This window comes from Sapajus apella, unplaced genomic scaffold (assembly GCF_009761245.1).
Source record: "Sapajus apella isolate SASKATOON/1434 unplaced genomic scaffold, GSC_monkey_1.0 scaffold148, whole genome shotgun sequence".
Classification (NCBI taxonomy): Eukaryota; Metazoa; Chordata; class Mammalia; order Primates; family Cebidae; genus Sapajus; species Sapajus apella.
The window spans coordinates 1,282,404-1,300,965 of NW_022437088.1; the positions used below are offsets into that span (position 1 = coordinate 1,282,404).

Below are 18,562 nucleotides of genomic sequence, written 5' to 3' on the forward strand. Positions count from 1 at the left end.
ACAGAAGGCTGGCTGTGTCAGGTGGAAACCAGCCTGGGGGCAGGGCTGGATCATGCTGATATTGGCCATCGCTGGAGAAAGCTATACTTCAGGCCAGCACTAACCTTGGCCCTGACTCCTGGGACCCCATCCTCATTTGCCCTCCTTTCCCTGGAGGAAATCTCCCTTTAATATAAGACTTAATGGCCGTGCATGGTGGCTCACGCCTGGAATTCCAACACTTTGGGAGGCTGAGATGGGTGGATCATGAGGTCAGGAGTTAGAGATCAGGTGTTATACTAAAGATACAAAAAATTAGCTGGGCATGGTGGCGCACACCTGTAATCCCAGCTCTCAGGAGGCTAAGGCAGGGGAATCACTTCAATTGGGAAGACAGAGGTTGCAGTGAGCCGAGATCATGCCATCATACTCCAGCCTGGGGACACGACGAGACTCCATCTCAAAAAAAAAAAAAAAAAGTATGTATGACTTAGCTTCCTTGACACTCATGTGAGAAGCCAGGAAGATGTGAGGCACAGGGAAAAGCGGGGAGTTAAATAAAATAAAAAATGTTAAAACGAGTACCAGGTACTTTCCTTACACACCCCCATCTGGCGTGTGTTAGGGACGAGAGAATGACCTGTGTTTGGAGAAGTGAACAGTTCAAGGTCTTAGGCACCCAGCCAAAGTCCCATGATCTGCCTCAGTACCACCCAGTAGCCCATCTTCATCTTCAGATGAGACTCAGATCCCAGGAGGTCTGCAAATGGGCAAGGTACGGCTCCCCACTAGTCAGACTCCAATTTGTCCGTGATATCCCAGATCTACCCAGTCAACACTTAAGAGACAGTTTCTGTCTCTTCTTTCACCACCAGTCTTGGTTAAACACCAGAAAAGAGACAAATGACACACTTCTCAGAAATTGAAATTTTATAAAAAGGCATTTTCTCTTATATCCATAAAATGATATAATTTTTGCAAGTATAGAAATGTGTCATAAATTATAATGTTCCTTAATTACAGCTCAATGCAACTTGGTACTTTCTTCCCTCCCTAAAAAACGAGAGAGAACCAAAAAATAATATATATATATATATATAACTGTATATATATATATTTATATAATATAGACAAACAAAATATGAAAAAAAATCATTTCCTCTTTGGTATAAAAATCAGACTCTCACCTTGAGAGACACACAGACAGACATGATACTGGGTTTGTAAACTGTGCGGCCAAAAGGGATTTCCCTGCCAAGACTTCCCTCTCCCACTCCCTGCCCCCCCATCCCCACCTCACTGCTGCCCCTCCAGCTCCTTTGGGGCTCCCACATGGAACATTTAAAATCCCCCTACCCACTCCCAGCTCCACACCATTCCTGAAGTATCCCCTGACCCACTACCAAAAAAAGAGGAAAGGATTCTTCTCAAGGCTGATTAGGTAGCGACTAACTTGGGAAACGCCTTATTTAGGGAATAGCTTCATAGGTGTGGACGATGTAAAGGACAGGCTGTGGCCGGACTCTTACTGTGTCCCATCCAGACCAAGCCAGGTGCTGGCCTGGGCCTGGCTGTGCCCTTCTCCTCCCCTACCACCCAGTACAAGGACTCCACCACCTCTTGCCAGATGCTGGGCCTGAGGGGCGGGGCTCCTTGCTTCTGGGAGAAGGGAGAAGAAAGGCCAATTCCCTTCCAGTCTCATCTCAGGCGCAGGGCCCTGGGGTTTAGGTGCAAGAAAGCACCAGAGGGGGAGTCAAAGGGAGGTTAAAAGGGAGTCTGCCAATAAACTTGGCTTTAAATTTAATATTAAAGAAAACTGCCCCTCCCCACCGACCAAATTTCAGACCCAGGTTTAGCTCACTAAGGATTTGGGGGCTACTTTCCCAGGCTCCAGCCCAAGGCCAGCAGGACTAAGGAACCCAGGAACTGATACGTGTGTGTTGGGGGCACAGGGCAGCACTGTACTCTCAAGGTGAGGAAGGAGACAGGACCAAACCCTCCTTTGCCCTTCCCACCACCCTCTGCTGACGGGCACCTCCCTCCCTGGTCAGCTCCTCCGTCCCACAGAGCACTGCAGAGAGCTGAGGCAGATCCTCCCGAACCACCCCACAGCCCGCCAGGCTGCAGCATCCCAGTGTGTGCCAGCCTCCTCTTCCCAGGAGGGTTAAGACACCAACCACAACATAAAAGTCACATAAAGGCCTCCTCCACTTGCCAAATAAAAAAGACAAAACCAAACTGGACACAACACAAATCAAGGAGAGACATACACGATGTGAGGGGCCAAGGCCCCCGCAGGTCTCTGGCTTCCCGGCATGGTACATTCTTGTGTAATTCAGGAACAGGGGCGCTAGGGCCCCTCTGGGGAGTAGGAGTAAAAAAATAAGGAGATTATAGTCTCCCTGTGGGTCCCAGGCAGGGCAGGGGCAGACGCAATCTCTCACAGTTTTTTCTTGTTTTTGGTTCCACATCTGGTCCCCGACCGGGGCTGGCTCCCCGTGCCTCAGCCTCTGCTCTGCCCTTGGGCCTGCTCCCTCTAGCTCCCCAGCTGGTGGAAGGGCCTGCAGCTGGGGATGGATGCCCCAGCCACGCGTGGCGGGACCAGCAGGACAGAGTCTACCAGGGAGGACGGGAGGCAAGGAGTGAGGACCAGCACTTCCGAGACGCTGCTCCGTCAGTGGCTGGCCAGCCCTGGGTGCTCTGGTCACTGGCACAGGGCATCCATCCTCCACCTTCAGCCCTTGAGGGGCTTGTCGGCACCGCCACTGGGGCTACTGGCGCTGTCACTCTTCTTCCTGCGCAGGCTCTCAATCCAGCTGGAGCTGGAGCGGGTGGTGAAGCTGGAGAGCGCGAGGGAGCTCAGCCGCATGTTCTTGCCGGACATGATGAGCTCCCCAAAGCCCTCCTGGTGGGAGAAGGCGTAGCCGGAGCGCCGGGAGCCTGTGCGGCCAGCCCGCCGCATGCAGCGGTGCTGGGCCTTCTGCTTCTTCCTCACCAGCTGGGTGTAGCGGACCTGCAGAGGGGCATAGGGAAGAGCCCTCTGTCAGCGTGGAGATGTCAGACATCACCAAGGAGAAGGGACCCTGAGCACCGGGAACCAGGCTAGTGTGGAGGCCTCCGCAGCCATCTGCACAGGGCGTCTGTCCACAGGGAGAGGAGATAAGCACCAACACACTGAGCAGTCACACGGCCCTGCTGAGCCCCACCAGTGTTCAGGCCAGGGGCCTTTCTGGACCTCCCATCGCTGCCTCCCACAGCGGGAAACCCGGCTTCTCACCGTGTCGGAGAGATCTGGCTTCAGATTGAGCCTGAGGAATCGAAAGGCAACCACAGGCATAATGCAGACGACCGTGGTCAGCACGATGGTCAGCCACACCGTGGGCTGGGCCAAGGTGTTCTGGGCATTCCCTGGGGACGGAGAGGAGTTGGTGGCTTCGGGAGTCACAATGCGGATCTTCTCCATTCCCATTTCTGGCAGCTCCACTTTCCCACTCTCCAAGCCTAAGTCCCCTCGGGCTTCCCACTTCTCCAGGCCCACCCTCCAAATGTAGATCTCCAAATTTAGTTCCCAACTCCCGCAAAGCTCCAGACCTGCTGCTTCAAGTGCTGGACTTGACGTCCCTGTAGAACATCTAACGGGCATCTCGAATTTCCCGTGGCCAAAACTGAACTATTGTTTCCTTCCCCAAAATCTGGTCTGGGTCTTTCCCAGCTCAGGAAATGCCACAACCCATTCAGTTGCTCCCACTAAAAATCCTGCAATGGATCTTGATTCATTTCTTTTAAAAAATAAAAGTTTAATTTCTGTTTTTTTGTTTTGTTTTTTTTTTTTTTTTTTTTTTTGTGACGGAGTTTTGCTCTTGTTACCCAGGCTGGAGTGCAATGGCGCGATCTCGGCTCACCGCAACCTCCGCCTCCTGGGTTCAAGCAATTCTCCTGCCTCAGCCTCCCGAGTAGCTGGGACTACAGGCGTGCGCCACCATGCCCAGCTAATTTTTGTATTTTTAGTAGAGACGGGGGTTTCACCATGTTGACCAGGATGGTCTCGATCTCTTGACCTCGTGATCCACCCGCCTCGGCCTCCCAAAGTGCTGGGATTACAGGTGTGAGCCACCGCGCCCGGCCTTTAATTTCTGTTTTTTAGGGTTTTTTAAAATCTTGATTCATTTTCCTCTCTTCTTTGGATCCCACATTCAATCTGTTGGTTCCATTTTCAAAGCATCTCTGGAATCCCACAGCCTTTTACTCTATTCCAAGCCCTGATTATTCTCACCTGGTGATTGCTCTCACCTCCTAACCGGTCTCCCCATTTCCACCCTTGCCCCCTACACTTTATTATCCACAAAACTGTGAAGAGTGGCCCTTTAAAAACATAAGTAAGCTATGGTAGTTCCCTGCTCAAAACCCTCCAATGATTTCTGCTCACATTTAGATTAAAATTTGAAAATTCAAAGTTCTTCCTCTGATCCATAAGGGCTTAAATAATCTGGACTGATTCCCCATTCCCCCACCAACTCATTTCCTCCACTCCTCTCCAGCTCCACTTGCAGAAGACTTCCTCCCAAGCCCCAGCTGAAGGCCTTTATATTGCTGTTTCCTCTTCCTGGATTGACAGTTCCCAGAGAGCCACGTGGCATGCTCCTTTTCCCTTTATTCAGATTTCTCTGTGCTGGCCAGGCATGGTGGCTCACACCAATAATTCCAGCACTTTGGGAGGCCGAGGCAGGTGGATCACCTGAGGTCAGGGGTTCAAGGCCAGCCTGGCCAACATAGTGAAACCCCATCTCTACTAAAAATACAAAAATGAGCCAAGCGTGGTGGCAGGTGCTACTCGGGAGGCTGAGGCAGAAGAATTACTTGAACCTGGGAGGCGGAGGTTGCAGTGAGCCAAGATCATGCCACTGCATTCCAGCCTGGCGACAGAGTAAGACTCCGCCTCAAAAAAAAAAAAAGATTTATCTGTGCCAATGTCCCTTCCTCAAGAGGTCTTTGCTGACAATGCTTGTCACTCTCTAGCCTACTTAATGTTTCTTAAAGGACTTATTAGTTCCAGACATTATATCTGTTCACTTGTAATAAAAAAAAACTTTATAGCAATAAAACAAAACTTTATAATTTATAGTGGTTTTATAGTAAAGTAAATTTTACTGCGTTGTGTGCTGTTTAACACAATACCTCCCCAGCTCTGTTTAAGGTGGAATAACTGCCTTCCTGCAAACCATTAAAACCTTATTTATCCGCCCCACATTCTTGGCAAAGTTCCAAGGCGCATCTAAAAATTCCTGGTTTTCTTGCTAACCAGCTACAAGGTCACAGAGCAAATAAACTCAAAATTGCAAAATGCGTTTCTCAAAATGTTATTTTTCAAATGTAAAGTACATCACAAAATATGTCACAAGTTAACTGCTCTCTGTTCTGGCTTCTGTAAACTTGCTTTCTGCTTCATCATCCTGTACCACCCAGGTGCATAAAAAGCACCCCATTTTCTTTGTCCTTTGCACAAAATTAAAAAGCAATTCTGCTAAGCCCATGATCATGATAAATAAAATCTTCCTGCAACCCCATTGGTCTCTCCAAATCTCTAATTTCCCGCTACAATAAATTATCTGTCTCTCATATATAAAATCCAGGAAGGCGACTGCTTCACCTGTTGGTTAACTGCAGCCTCCCGGGCATTCAGAATAATGGGTCACACGCTAGGTGCTATAAAATGCTTGTGTGATAAATGAACAAACAGATCTGAAGCAAATGCCAAGACTTGTAAATGCTTCCTTCACTTCATACCTCCCGCCTCTTTGCCACCCACCACGGCCACCCTGGCACCAATTCTGAACCACTTCACACCTGGTCACCCTGGTAACTTCCTTGCTGGACATCAGTGCCAGCTTCATCTTTCTCAGGCCATCTTTTGATGCTGCTCCCTTCTCTTCCTCTAAAGAAATGAATCAAGTCTCCCAGCAAGTTGAATGCAATCCTGACACCTTAAGTGCTCTACGTTTCCAGCCTCTCTCCCACTGTTTCTCAATGAGGGTTCTTGCCCATTCTAGCTGGAGCACTCTCCATTCCCTACAAACACCTCCAGTTCTCCAGCTTGGAATCTGACTCCCCACTCCTTTCTCTGCTCACAGCAGCCCCCTCTCTGGAACTGTCCTTGGCTACCGCACCAAAGCAACTCCCGTGGTCTGGCAGGGATGCTCTTCACTTTCATGGATATGGAAGCTCTTTAGGGGCAAGGCCTGGGTCAGACAGAACTTAATATCCCCTCAGCCCCTCACTGAATATTTGGCACATAAGGAATGTCGAATGTGCAGACTGGCTGACCGCCCTGCTAGTCCCAGAACAGCTGTGATTCCTCACGGATTCAAGGAGGCCACAGGGACTTACCCACAAACCGGAACTGGTTGGGAAACATGTCGAAGAGCCCATTGCTGTGCATGGCAAAGAGGATGGCAAAGTAAACAGCAAGGCTGCCCCAGATGAAGAAGTGGTTGATGGCCGTCCAGTAGCCTGTGTCCAGCCCAATCTGCAGAAAGTAGGCAAAGTCAAGCAGGCGCACCCCTCAAAAACCCCTTCCCCCTGAAACAGAACTGTGGTGCCGAGGGCAGCCCCAGGGACAGAAAGCTCACTCCTTCCAGAGAAGAGGGGAGTTCCTGGATGGCCTCATACCTGCACACTAACCACGATGACCAGCGATGTGGCCACAGTGACTGCAAAGGACTGGTAGTCAGCCAGCTGGGTGCCATCATCCCGGGTGGCCTCGGCGAACACCCCGTAGGGAATGAAGAACATGAGCACGGAGGTGTAGATGCCCTGGGCGATGCAGATGAAGAACTCCCGCTTGTTGAAGAGAAGGTTCAGCTGGCCCGGCTCATACAGCTTAGGGTACTCCATGCTCCGCTGCTCGGGGACATCCTGTGTGGGAGGATCACACAGGATGGGGGTGCCTCAGAGGCTACCGTTTTGACTCAGGATGGTCAAGGGCAGACTCTGTCCCTGCCTCCTCCTTTCCAAAGTCTTTGGCAGCGACAACCAACCTCAAGTCAGCTACCCGCAGTCTAACTGAGTTCAGCAACCCAGGAGAGTTCTAGATCAGCTGCAGCCAGGAGGGAGAACCAGCCACACCCTCCCCAGCTGAAAGAACTGCCTTCCCAGTGGCCACAGGCAATGGGCACATGTATCACACGCCACGTCTATGTGACTCCTTCAAACAGTGACCTTCCCCGCATCCCGTCTGATCATCAAATTCCCCCATACCTGATCAAAGACCCCCATAGCCAGGACTGGCAGGGAGGTGTACACGATGTTATACAGGGTGATGAAATACTGGTCATAGACGGTCTGGAAGAGAACAGGGAGCAAGGGAGCATGCAACCTTTCTTTGCTACACGTCAGGCACAGGAAGACGGCTGATGTCACATATAGAGAACACTAAGAAATTTTTTCAGACTCCTTTTCTCCTCCTTTAATAAGCATTTTTTTTTTTTTTTTTTTTTTTTTTGAGACGGAGTCCTGTTGTGTCACCCAGGCTGGAGTGCAATGGCGCGATCTTGGCTCATTGTAACCTCTGCCACCCGGGTTCAAGCAATTCTCCTGCCTCAGCTTCCTGAGGAGCTGAGATTGCAGGCACGCATCACCATGCCCGGCTAATTTTTGTATTTTCAGTAGACGGAGTTTCACCATGTTGGCCAGGCTAGTCTCGAATTCCTGGCCTCAAGCAATCTGCCTGCCTTGGCCTCCCAAAGTGCTGGAATTACAGGTGTGAGCCACCGTGCCCGGCACTTTTTTTTTTTTTTGAGATGGAGTTTCACTCTTGTTGCCCAGGCTGGAGCGCAATGACACGATTTTGGCTCACTGCAACCTCTGCCTCCTGGGTTGATTCTTCTGCCTCAGCCTCCCGAGTAGCTAGGATTATAATGTGTCACCACGCCTGGCTAATTTTGAATTTTTTTTTTTTTTTGCCAGGGAGCAGGCTTTTATTGGGAAAGGACAAAGGCTCAGGAGCTGGGTGTCCCAGAGGCTGCTGGGTCCTGGGCTGCTGTCACAACCATTGCAGCAGCTCGCGCCTCCTTCTTCTTTGTTTTTCCTCCTTGAGACGTTTGTGCTTCTTCTTCTATAGGTCCTGGAGCGGCTCCTGGAAGCGGGTGCTCCTTGGGTCCACTTGGTAGCCCAGGCGCTCCTGGGCCTCAGCCTGCAGGCGGGCCCTCCTCTCCTTGTCAGCCTCTCCCTTCTCCCTGCGCTCCCGCTGCTGCTGCCACCATTTCTCAAACATCTTTGGCATCTTGGCCATGCACTCTGCGATGTGCTGCTCCCTCTCCTGACGCTTCTGCTCTTCGGCCAGCTGCTTCACCCGCAGCGATTCCTGCATGGTCACCAAGCTTGGGACCATTCACGCTCCTTGGCCTCCAGCTCCCGCAGCTGCTCCATCGACAGCCATAGAGAACTGGGGTCTACCCCGGAGGCAGCGCCATAACGCACGAACTGCTTAGCTGCATAGCGCGGCCTCAGCTGCCATCGCGGGGTCAGGAGGTCCTCGCGGTCTGGCCACCAGGGTCCTGGCCTGCGGCGCGGGGGCGGGGGCGCCCGGTAGCCACGGAAACCTGGGCCCAGGGTCGCCGCCAGCCCCAGCAGGCTATGTGCCTGTCGCACGGACCAATTTTGGATTTTTAATAGAGACAGGGTTCCTCCATGTTGGTCAGGCTGGTCTTGAACTCCTGACCTCAGGTGATCCACATGCCTCAGCCTCCCAAAGGTTGCAATTACAGGCCTGAGCCACTGCGCCCAGCCTACTAAGCACTTTTTAAGAGTATGTACCAGAAAATAGCTAGGCCCTGGGGGACTGAGTGATAAACATGACAGAACCTCTGCCCTGAGGTTTACAGATTTGCACTACAGTGGACTGAAAACATTTATTACCTGGGCTGAGAAGCCGCAGAAGAAGCCAAACCAGAAGTGGACCATGGTGAAAGCAAAGTTTTTGTAGAAGAAATAGCAAAGAAACTTGCACATTCTCAGGTAGGACCAGCGCCCATGCACCAGCAGGAGGCGCTGCAGGAACTTGAACTGGGAGAAGGAGTAATCGGAGGCCAGGACAGCCTGGATCCCTTCCTGCCCACTGATGCCCACACCAATGTGAGCCGCTGCAGAGACAAGAGATGACAAGAGGATGAAGATGGCCACACACTTGAGAGCCCACCAAGTTACAAGCCCCTTCCCATCATTCTTCTCCAGTCCAGAGACTCAGTGGGCCCCTCCCCAGCCTCATGCCCAGCCTGCACACTTGCAGAGTCCACACTCACTTTTGATCATGCTGACATCATTGGCTCCATCTCCAATGGCAAGCGTCACAGCCTTCTTGTACTTCTTGACCAGTTCCACCACCTGTGCCTTCTGCAAGGGGGTCACGCGGCAGCAGATGACAGCTTTGCAGGCACACGCTGTCTCCAGAAACTCCAGCTCCATGTCCGCCTCCAGCGCGTGGGCCTGGAGCACAGGGAAGGCTGAGAGAGCCAGTCTTCCCAGAAGACACCTGGGACTCTCAGCTCCTCCCCATCCCCTTTGAGACCAGAGCCTTCTCCAAAATCAGGTGAAATTAGAACAAGATATAAAAGTCATGGGACAGAAGTACTCCCTGGAAAGATACTGCCCAAGCTAAGGATAGCGATGGCTGTGACCTACCAGGCTGTGACCATTGATGACCAGGGCGTACTCCCCAGCAACGGCCTCCAGGACAGAAGTTAGCTTGGAAGAAGAAAGCTTCTCCTGGTAGGTGAAGCCGTTGCCTACGGAGCGGGATGAGTCCATCATCTTCTCCCGGGCTTTCCTGTCGAAGCAGAAATGATACGGCTGTGGTCTTCCAGGACAGCAGTGGGAAGCAGGGATTCAAACCTAAACAGGGTCCAGAAACCCCCTCCTGAGCCCTGGACACAATGCAGAGCACCACCTCCCTTGATTCTTGTTTACCTGAGCTCCTCCCGCACCTCCAGGACAGTATGGCCAGTGACTATGAACACCTCGGTCATGTCGTCCGTCAGCATCTTGCAGGAATAGCCAATGTTCACAGCCGTCTCTACCAAGAGAGAACGCAGGAGCTACGGACAGGCACCCAAGGTCAGCACACTCGCCTGCCTGATGTCCTCAGCTCCATGCAAGGGTCCAATGGGGCTACTGTCAGTTGCAACTGCCCCTGCCCTGCTGGGGTCTCACCTTGCTTGTCTCCGGTTAGCACCCAAATCTTGATGTTGGCCAGCGTCAGGAGGGCAATGGTCTCCGGGACCCCTTGCTGAAGCTTGTCCTCAATGGCCGTTGCACCCAGGAGCTGAAAATACCACAAGGGTTCCTGGCACAAGAGTCGCAGGCATGAGCCCTCCGTGCCCACCCTTGGCCCGTCCCACAGCCCGTACCATCATGTTGTTCTCCACCTCCTCGTAGATGCTAGCCAGCCTGTCCTCCCGGCTGTCCTGGGCCAGGCTGGCCTGGAGGCGTCGCTCAGCCCACTCCTCATAGTATTCTTCATCCAGATCCCTGTAGGCCAGCACCAGGGTCCTCAGCCCTTCCCCTGCGTACTCCTGGAGGCAGAGTGGAGGGGCACACCTGGTAAGTGTGGAGAGCTAATTGACAGTGTGAGGATGACAGTCAACCATCTGCACTGTAGCCTGGATGTGTCCTAACAGTGTAGACTTCAGGGACTGTCTCCACACACACGAAAAGAAGTCACTATGGGAGCTGGCTGATGTGTTAACTTGCCTGACTGTAGTAATCACATCGCCATATATACACATCAAAACATCATGTTGTATACCTTAAATGTATACAATAAAACAAAACTAAGAGGAGCAGAACCCCCAGGCGGGCCCCCCCTCTCCTCACACCCACATTAAGGTGGTCCACGGTGGTGCTGAGCAGCTCCTGAGTGGAGTGGTGCAGTCTGTCGAGTAGGATAGTGTCAGCCCCTTTGCAGTAGAGTCGGATCTTCCCCTCTGGATTCCGCACTATGAATGCAGCAGAAACATTCAGACAGGCCATGACTCCCAACCTAAACACGTCAAGAGTCACCTGGCACAATTCTCCCATTCCAGGCCTGAACGCTGTCCCTACACGCCCCAACACCCTGGTCCTGGCCTCACCTATGACTGACATCCGCTTGCGGATGTTGTTGAAGTCCAGGATGGCCAGCAGCTGGTAGGTGATGGCTGTGCCCATCTCATGGACGGTGATCGTTTTGGGGGTGCGAGAGCGGAATACAAAACCAAAGTTCCTGGCTGCAGTGACCAGGGCCCCCTCATCTGGGGATTGAGCTTTGTAGTACAGCTCTCCTAGGTGGGGAGGAAGAATACATGTGGTATGAGTGGCCTCTCTCAGCCACGTGCCCCGCCCAGGAAGCCCCAGCCCAGCTGCGTTGCAGAGCAGAGCAGAGCAGAGCCCAAGGGCGCAAGTCGGGTCAGGAGGGCGCCAGCCGGCTCCTCAGCCCACCTTCATTCTTTTCTTCCGACATGACAGTATGGCACAGGGAAAGGAGGCGGAAGAACTCATGCGTATGGGGGTCCCCGATCTTGACAGCCTCCAGGAGGCTGGGGTCCCAAAATAAGAACTTCTTGTCAGCCAGAGGATTGAAGGAGAAGTCAACAGGTTCTGGCTTCTGGAACAGGTAAGAAGGCTCTTAGGAAAGGCTGGGGCACCAGGCTGCACCCTGGGGAAGAGTTCGTCCCTGCCCTCCCAACTCTCAGTAGAGTAGGATCCTGTCCATTGTGGACCTCAAAATTTCTACTTCCATCACCCATTCTGCCTTAAAATACCCATTTCTCCAAGCATCTTCCACTTCTTATCCAGACCACACATCACTCCTGACTACACTAACTGTTACTGGCCAGACACCCTGTTTCACTGGCACATAGAATTAGAGAGACTGAATCTTACCTCTCCCAATTCAGCTTTGTGTCCCAGGACATCAAACACATCACCTACACACAGCCAGGGCAGAAAAAGCAATGTCAGAGCCGGAGAGCTCCAGAGCACGGAAAGATGCCTCCAATGCAGAACCCCTGCAGGCACGGAGCCCCTCAACCCTAATCACGGAGCAGCTGTCACAGTGTCAGTCATTCAGTCACACTGCTGACTTGAGGGACAGGAGACAGCAGGCACCCCACACCCCAGAACCCCTAGACCTGGTCATGAAAGAGCCCTGCACCCACTGCTCACCATCCCTGTCTCCACCCTGAGATGGCACTCCCCCAGGGCAGCTCCAATTCTACACCTCCCAGGCCTCCTTACACACCCATTAGACCCGTGCAACAGACACTGGCTGAAAGGCCTGGGACAGTACAGAAAGCAGTTACAAGCCGTGTCCACACTCTGCACAGAAGTCGGCCCCACATGCTGCCCCAGGCCATCCCAGCAGCACAGCCACAGGCCACTGAAGCAGGGCCACACTGGGAAGGCCAACCACAGCCACATTCCACAGACTCACAAGGACCGTGAGCAGCAACGGGGGAGACTCTAGCAGGGTTCCACTTGGCCAGGATGCCCAGAGGCCAGTGTCTCACTTCAAACAGCTAAGGAACTCCCCTATCACCTGGAGCTAAGACCAGGGTTCGGGCATCAGGGGAGGACTCTCAGAATCGGTTTTTTTTTTTTTTTGAAACAGAGTTTCACTCTTGCCGCCCAGGCTGGAGTGCAATGGTGCAATCTCAGCTCACTGCAACCTCCGCCTCCTGGGTTTGAGTGATTCTCCTGCCTCAGCCCCCACCCAGAGTAGCTGGGATTACAGGCACCTGCCACCACACCCAGCTTTTTGTATTTTTAGTATTTTTAGTAGAGACAGGGTTTCATCATGTTGGCCAGTCTGGTCTCAAATTTTTGTATTTTTAGTAGAGACAGGGTTTCATCATGTTGGCCAGTCTGGTCTCAAACTCCTGACCTCAGGTGATCCACCCTCCTCGGCCTCCCAAAGTGCTGGGATTACAGGCGTGAGCCACTGCGCCCAGCCAGGATCTGCTTCCTGGCATGGGACACAGAATGGACCTCTTCTTTGTGTGTGAATTTTTCTCAAGAGACAGGGTCTCACTCTGTCACCCAGGCTGGAGTGCAGTGGCAGGATCACAGCTCACTGCAGCCTTGACCTCCTGAGCTCAAGTGATCCTCGCACCTCAGCCTCCTGAGTCACTGGCCAGCTGAGACCACAGGTGCACGCCACCACACCTGGCTCATTTTAAAATTTTTGTTCTGCTTTGGTGGAAATAAAAGAAAAAAAAAGAAAGAAATTTTTTAGTAGGGATGGGGTCTCACAACATTGCCCAGGCTGGTCTCACACTCCTGTGCTCAAGCAATCCTAAGTGATCCTCCCACTTCGGCCCCCCAAGTTCTAGGACTACAGGCATGAGCCGTTGTGCCTGGCCAGGATGGACCCTTTTGAGGCCCCTCAGACCCAAATAGGAAGGAAGAAAAACCCCATGTTAAGGAAACTGTGGGGCCCCAGTTCCACTGTCCTTCCAGGCAGGGTGCAAGCCCCAGCCCCAGTGGTGCCACCGTACCATAGCTACGGCCATAGATGGAGCACTTGTTGAAGACCATGATGTTCTGGGTGAGGGTGCCCGTCTTGTCGGAGAAGATGTACTCCACCTGGCCCAGCTCCTCGTTTAGCGTGGTGGTGCGGGCTTCTGCAGGCGTCCGCTTCTTCATGCAGAACATCTTCTTATCCCAATTGATGAAGTAGCTGTGGCCCAGACGGATGACCTCCACACTGCACAGGGGACAGGAGGTGAGGCTTGGGTCGAGAAGGGGAGGAGGTGCCCCACCCACATGGGCCTTCGCTGCAGGCCCTCCGCCTAGGGAGAGACGAGAACGGAGAAGACACCTGGGCACAGGAACCTGGGTGGGAAAGGGCAAGGAGAGCCTGAAGGTGGAGCCGGCCACACACAGCCAGCAGAGGAACGCCCCGACCCGACCCTCCTGACGCTCTCCAGACAAGAAGGTGCAAAGGGCCTGGGCGGGCAGGACAGACAGCAAAGGAGGAAAAGGGGCTGTAGACAAGGCACTCAGCCAGTTCTTACCTCAGGACTAATAATACAGAAACCATGCAGAGAAAAACAAGAGAAAGTGCCAGAGGAAAGGGAGAGAGAAAAAAGAGAGAGAAATAATGAGGGTGCTGTGCATGCCACAGCTACACAGACGCCACCTCAAAGAGGGGCCGCGCCGGGGAGGGGACGTGGAGGTGGCCCGAAGCCCGCTCCTCACTGCCCCACACGGGCGGAGTGCGCTCCTTCCACTCTGGGCTCAGGACTCTACATCCCTGATTCTGAACACGGGGCAGGGCTGAGGCGCTGAGTGCAGAAGGAGAGGGCCCTGGGCCTCTGTGGAACGGCCCCACTTCACAACGGTACAGCGCTTTGTGGTGGCTGTGCTCATTTGTTTTTTGAGCTAGCGTCTCTGTCACCCAAGCTGGAGTGCAGTGGCACAATCACAGCTCACTGAAGCCTCAAACTCCTGGGCTCAAGCGATCCTCCCACCTCAGCCTCCCCAGTAACTGGGACTACAGGTGCATGCCACCACACCTGGCTAATTTTCATTCTTTGTAGAGATGGGGTCTCGCTGTGTTGCCCACACTGGTCTTGAATTCCTGAACTCAAGAGATCCTCCCGCCTTCACCTCCCAAAGTGCTGGGATTACAGGTGACGGCCACCATGCCCGGCCAATATAGTGCCTTTAACATCTCCAGGTCTGTTCATATCCTCTTTATTTTTATTTTTATTTATTGATTTATTTATTTGAGATGGAGTCTTGCTCTGTCACGAGGCTGGAGCCCAGTGGCATAGTCTCGGCTCACTGCCACCTCCACCTCCTGGGTTCAAGCAATTCTTCCGGCCGGGCGTGGTGGCTCACGCCTGTAATCCCAGCACTTTGGGAGGCCAAGGCGGGTGGATTGCGAGGTCAAGAGGTCGAGACCATCCTGGCCAACATGGTGAAACCCCATCTCTACTAAAAATACAAAAATTAGCCAGGCCTTTGGCACGTGCCTATAGTCCCAGCTACTCGGGAGGCTGAGGCGGAAGAATCATATCCTCTTCTTTGCTAATCATCACCTTTGGGATATGTTCTGTTAGCGTTTCCAGAAAGGGCTGTGTTTTGGTCCAGTGCAGCTGAGCAATGGGGCCATACCTGGAGCCCTGCTTCCCACCTGACCAAGGCTCCTATCAGGATCCCACTACCAGGCAAAAACTCAGACACTGGGAATGTCTTCACATTCCAAAGAGCCTTTTCCTCACGCAGCTCTCCAACTCACTCTCAGCCTCCCCCAAACGTACACACCGTGACCTGATGAGACTCAGAAAGAAAACTGCTTTAGCAGCTCCCAAGGGCTTCAAGTGAACTGAGATACAAAACACAGAGAGCAAAGCCCATGGGTGGGAAAACAAAATTAGGCTGCAAGCAAAGACATTAAAATAGTAATGCAGAGGAGGTGGCAATAGTCACAATGAGCAGGCTACCACCCAATAACTGTAAAGTCATTTAGGTTTAAAATCTATCTTCTAATCCAGCATCTTACATCAAGACATCCTATTCAAAGGTGACACAAGCACTACTGTTCCTGTTTACATGGGAAGACTGAGATCAAGTGAGGCCCTGAGTGACTGTGGATTTTCCTGGGGTCACATGGCCAGTGAAGAGGCAGGACTAAGCCCAGAACCTTCCGGCTCGGGAAAAGTCGAAACTGTACTCCCTCAGCACAGAAATGCTGTTATCTTCTATTTATTGTCACCAGCAGTAAGACCTGGGGGGCCGGGAGAGAGCTGAGGGCTATTTGGGGAATCTATAAGAACCAAAGACTGGGAGACAGGGTGAGTTTTCAGCACCTCCAAAAGACATTTCCTTAAAAATGTCAGTTTCCCTTATCTCGAGTACAAGGCACTAAGCAAGCAAAGTTCCTTTCCCCTGGCCATTCTTCCCACCTCCTCTTCCTCCTCCTCCCCTCCATTCTCACTGGCCTGCTCCCTGCTAACATTCTCTTCACCTCCAACAACCTACATGTCTCCTCGATCCTATGCATGCTGTACACCACTGCCAGTCAATACTTCCTAAAGCATTCTTTACATTTTTTTTAGAATACATTTTTTTCTTTTTGGGGGGTGGGGGAACTTTCGGTGAAAACCAGAAAACCTGCTAGACAAATTCTAACAGAGCTGTTAACACTTGGAATGCATTTTCAGAATACAGTCTTCTGACTTTCTTCAAAAACTTTTAATGGTTAGTAAGTACAAAGTCCACAGGCAAAGATTCAAAAGCCTCCACAATCAGGAGCAAGCTATGCTTCCAGCTCTCACTCAGGGCCCAGACCCCTGGCCGGCTATCTGCATAGGCCATTCCAATGTGGCCCAGGGATGCCAGGGTCCCAACTCCACACCTTTACTTCCAGCCCTCTCCTCCTCCTCTCCTTTGCAGCTCCTCCTTCACCCACCCCAGTCACCACTCAAAGCCCAGAGCACATACCATCTCTTCCGCCCTGCCCACCTGCTTAGGGAGCGACACTCCCCAGCCCCCTGGCACCCGGTGCTTCCCACATTGTATCTCAATCTGACACGTCCAGATCTCCCCTCCCCAACCTGTCCATCTCCTGCTGCTGAAGGCAGAGGCCACCGTATACATCTCTATATCGCCTTGCTTCACACAGAAGACTCTAGGTGGAGTTCTACAGCACTGGTTCCTGTTTTGTTTTACAATGTGTTTAGACTGTCCTTCCTTTACTAGACGTAAGCACCGAGAAGGAAGGAGATCCATTCCTAATTCATCTTTGTGTGATGGCACCGAGCACACTTCTTGGTACACAGTAGGCATGTAATAAATAGGTGCTGAATAAATCAGTTTTGTTTTATTTTTCCTCTAATAGAGTCCCAAGAACCAGGAAACTGTGGTAAAAAGCTTGCTCTGCACACAAAGATAAACAGATAACATCAAATGTTTACAGTACAGGAAGAAGAGGACTTCAAGTTACTTCTCAAGGACTTCATTTTCATAGAGAAGAAAAGTGCTATGGGACCACCTGGGCTCCCTGGAGAGACCCCGGGGCAGAGAGCGCACATACCTGACATAGAGTGAAATGGGCACAACGGTGTTGAGGATGATGATGTAGGACCAGAAGGAGAGGAAGCCAGAGAAAAAGGCACTGTCCACTGCCTCATCCCAGGGCAGGTAGACCTGGAAGCGCGTCCCCACCTCGTGCTCCCAGATGGCATTGCCAATGGCCAGGATCACCCCCATGCAAACCAGGAATCCAAAAATCTGGGGAGGAATGAGAAGCACAGGCGAGGGTGACATGTAGGAAGCCCTCAAAACCAAGTACATCTGTGATGCATTCATCCCTTGAGCCCTCAAAAGCTCAGACATCTTTAAAAACTGGCCGCTTGCTCTCGTGCCAGCTTGTCCAGCCCGCAGCCTCTGGGCCACATGTGGCCCAACACAAACTCATAAACTTTCTTAAAACACCATGAGATTTTGGTAACAGCTGAATGTTAAAAAAATATATATGTATATACATGTATATATGCATGTGTGTGTACACATATACATACATATATATATATTATGGGCTGGGTGCTATAGCTCATGCCTGTAATCCCAACATTTTGGGAGGCTGAGGCAGGCGGATCACCTGAGGTCAGGAGTTCAAGACCAGCCTGGCCAACATGGCAAAATCCCATCTCTACTAAAAATACAAAAAAGTTAGCTGGGCCTCATGGCACACGCCTGTACTCCCAGATACTCAGGAGGCCCAGGCATGAGAATTGCTTGAACCTGGGAGGTGGAGGTTGCAGTGAGCCAAGATCATGCCACTGCACTCCAGCCTGGGCTACAGAGCAAAACCCTGTCTCAAAAAAACATAATAACAAAAACACAGGCCAGGCGCGGTGGCTCATGCCCATAATCCCAGCACTTTAGAAAGCCAAGGAGGGCAGATTACCTGAGGTCAGGAGTTCGAGACCAGCCTGACCAACATAAAGAAACCCTGTCTCTACTAAAAATACAAAGTTAGCCAGACGTAGCGGCACATGCCTGTAATGCCAGCTACTCAGGAGGCTAAGGCAGAAGAATTGCTTGAACCCAGGAGGCAGAGGTTGCAGTGAGCCGAGATCACACCATTGCACTCCAGCCTGGACAACAAGAGCAAAACTCCATCTCAAAAAATAAACAATTTTTTTTTTAATGAGATTTTTTTTTTTTTTTAGCTTATCAGGTATTGTTAGTGTTAGTGCATTTTATGTGTGGCCCAAGACAATTCTTCTTTCAATGTGGCCCAGGGGTGCCAAAAGATTGGATAACCCTGCTCTAGTGGAGAAAGCTCAGAACTGGTGACAGGTTCTAGTCTGTCACCGCTTATCATGTGGCCTTCTGCCTGACCATTATCTCATCTGTATGATGGGGAAACTGAAATAGTTGATTAGCTCCCAATCTGGCACCTTGAAACCTTCCAGAGTCCTCAAAGTTGGTAAGAGTAGGGATGAGCTACTTTTTTTTTTTTTTCATGGTAGTTTAGGCTCTGGGGTACACGTGCACATCCTGCATCCTGCAGGACTGCTGCATAAGTGCATACATGCCA

General features: G+C 51.7%; 1 protein-coding gene, 1 non-coding gene and 1 pseudogene across 2 annotated transcripts in view; all 3 read right to left on the reverse strand.

The window, feature by feature from the left end:
* Positions 1-891: 891 nt before the first annotated feature.
* ATP8B2 (ATPase phospholipid transporting 8B2) overlaps positions 892-18,562 on the reverse strand; it is a 33,484-nt gene continuing 15,813 nt past the window's right edge. Inside the window, exons 11-27 of the mRNA XM_032265022.1 lie at positions 17,051-17,421; positions 13,506-13,714; positions 11,893-11,936; positions 11,449-11,614; positions 11,103-11,291; positions 10,852-10,967; positions 10,380-10,544; positions 10,183-10,294; positions 9,940-10,045; positions 9,655-9,799; positions 9,276-9,459; positions 8,893-9,116; positions 7,234-7,317; positions 6,646-6,891; positions 6,364-6,502; positions 3,257-3,387; positions 892-2,992 (exon numbers count right to left, since the gene is read on the reverse strand). Coding sequence (XP_032120913.1) covers positions 2,714-2,992; positions 3,257-3,387; positions 6,364-6,502; positions 6,646-6,891; positions 7,234-7,317; positions 8,893-9,116; positions 9,276-9,459; positions 9,655-9,799; positions 9,940-10,045; positions 10,183-10,294; positions 10,380-10,544; positions 10,852-10,967; positions 11,103-11,291; positions 11,449-11,614; positions 11,893-11,936; positions 13,506-13,714; positions 17,051-17,421 — 2,910 coding nt within the window. The 3' untranslated portion in view covers positions 892-2,713. The remainder of the gene's footprint in view (positions 2,993-3,256; positions 3,388-6,363; positions 6,503-6,645; positions 6,892-7,233; positions 7,318-8,892; positions 9,117-9,275; positions 9,460-9,654; positions 9,800-9,939; positions 10,046-10,182; positions 10,295-10,379; positions 10,545-10,851; positions 10,968-11,102; positions 11,292-11,448; positions 11,615-11,892; positions 11,937-13,505; positions 13,715-17,050; positions 17,422-18,562) is intronic.
* LOC116541124 lies at positions 7,913-8,459 on the reverse strand (annotated as a pseudogene).
* On the reverse strand, positions 16,100-16,163 carry LOC116541174. The gene has a single exon (XR_004264735.1). It is a non-coding gene; the product is annotated as a U7 small nuclear RNA (small nuclear RNA).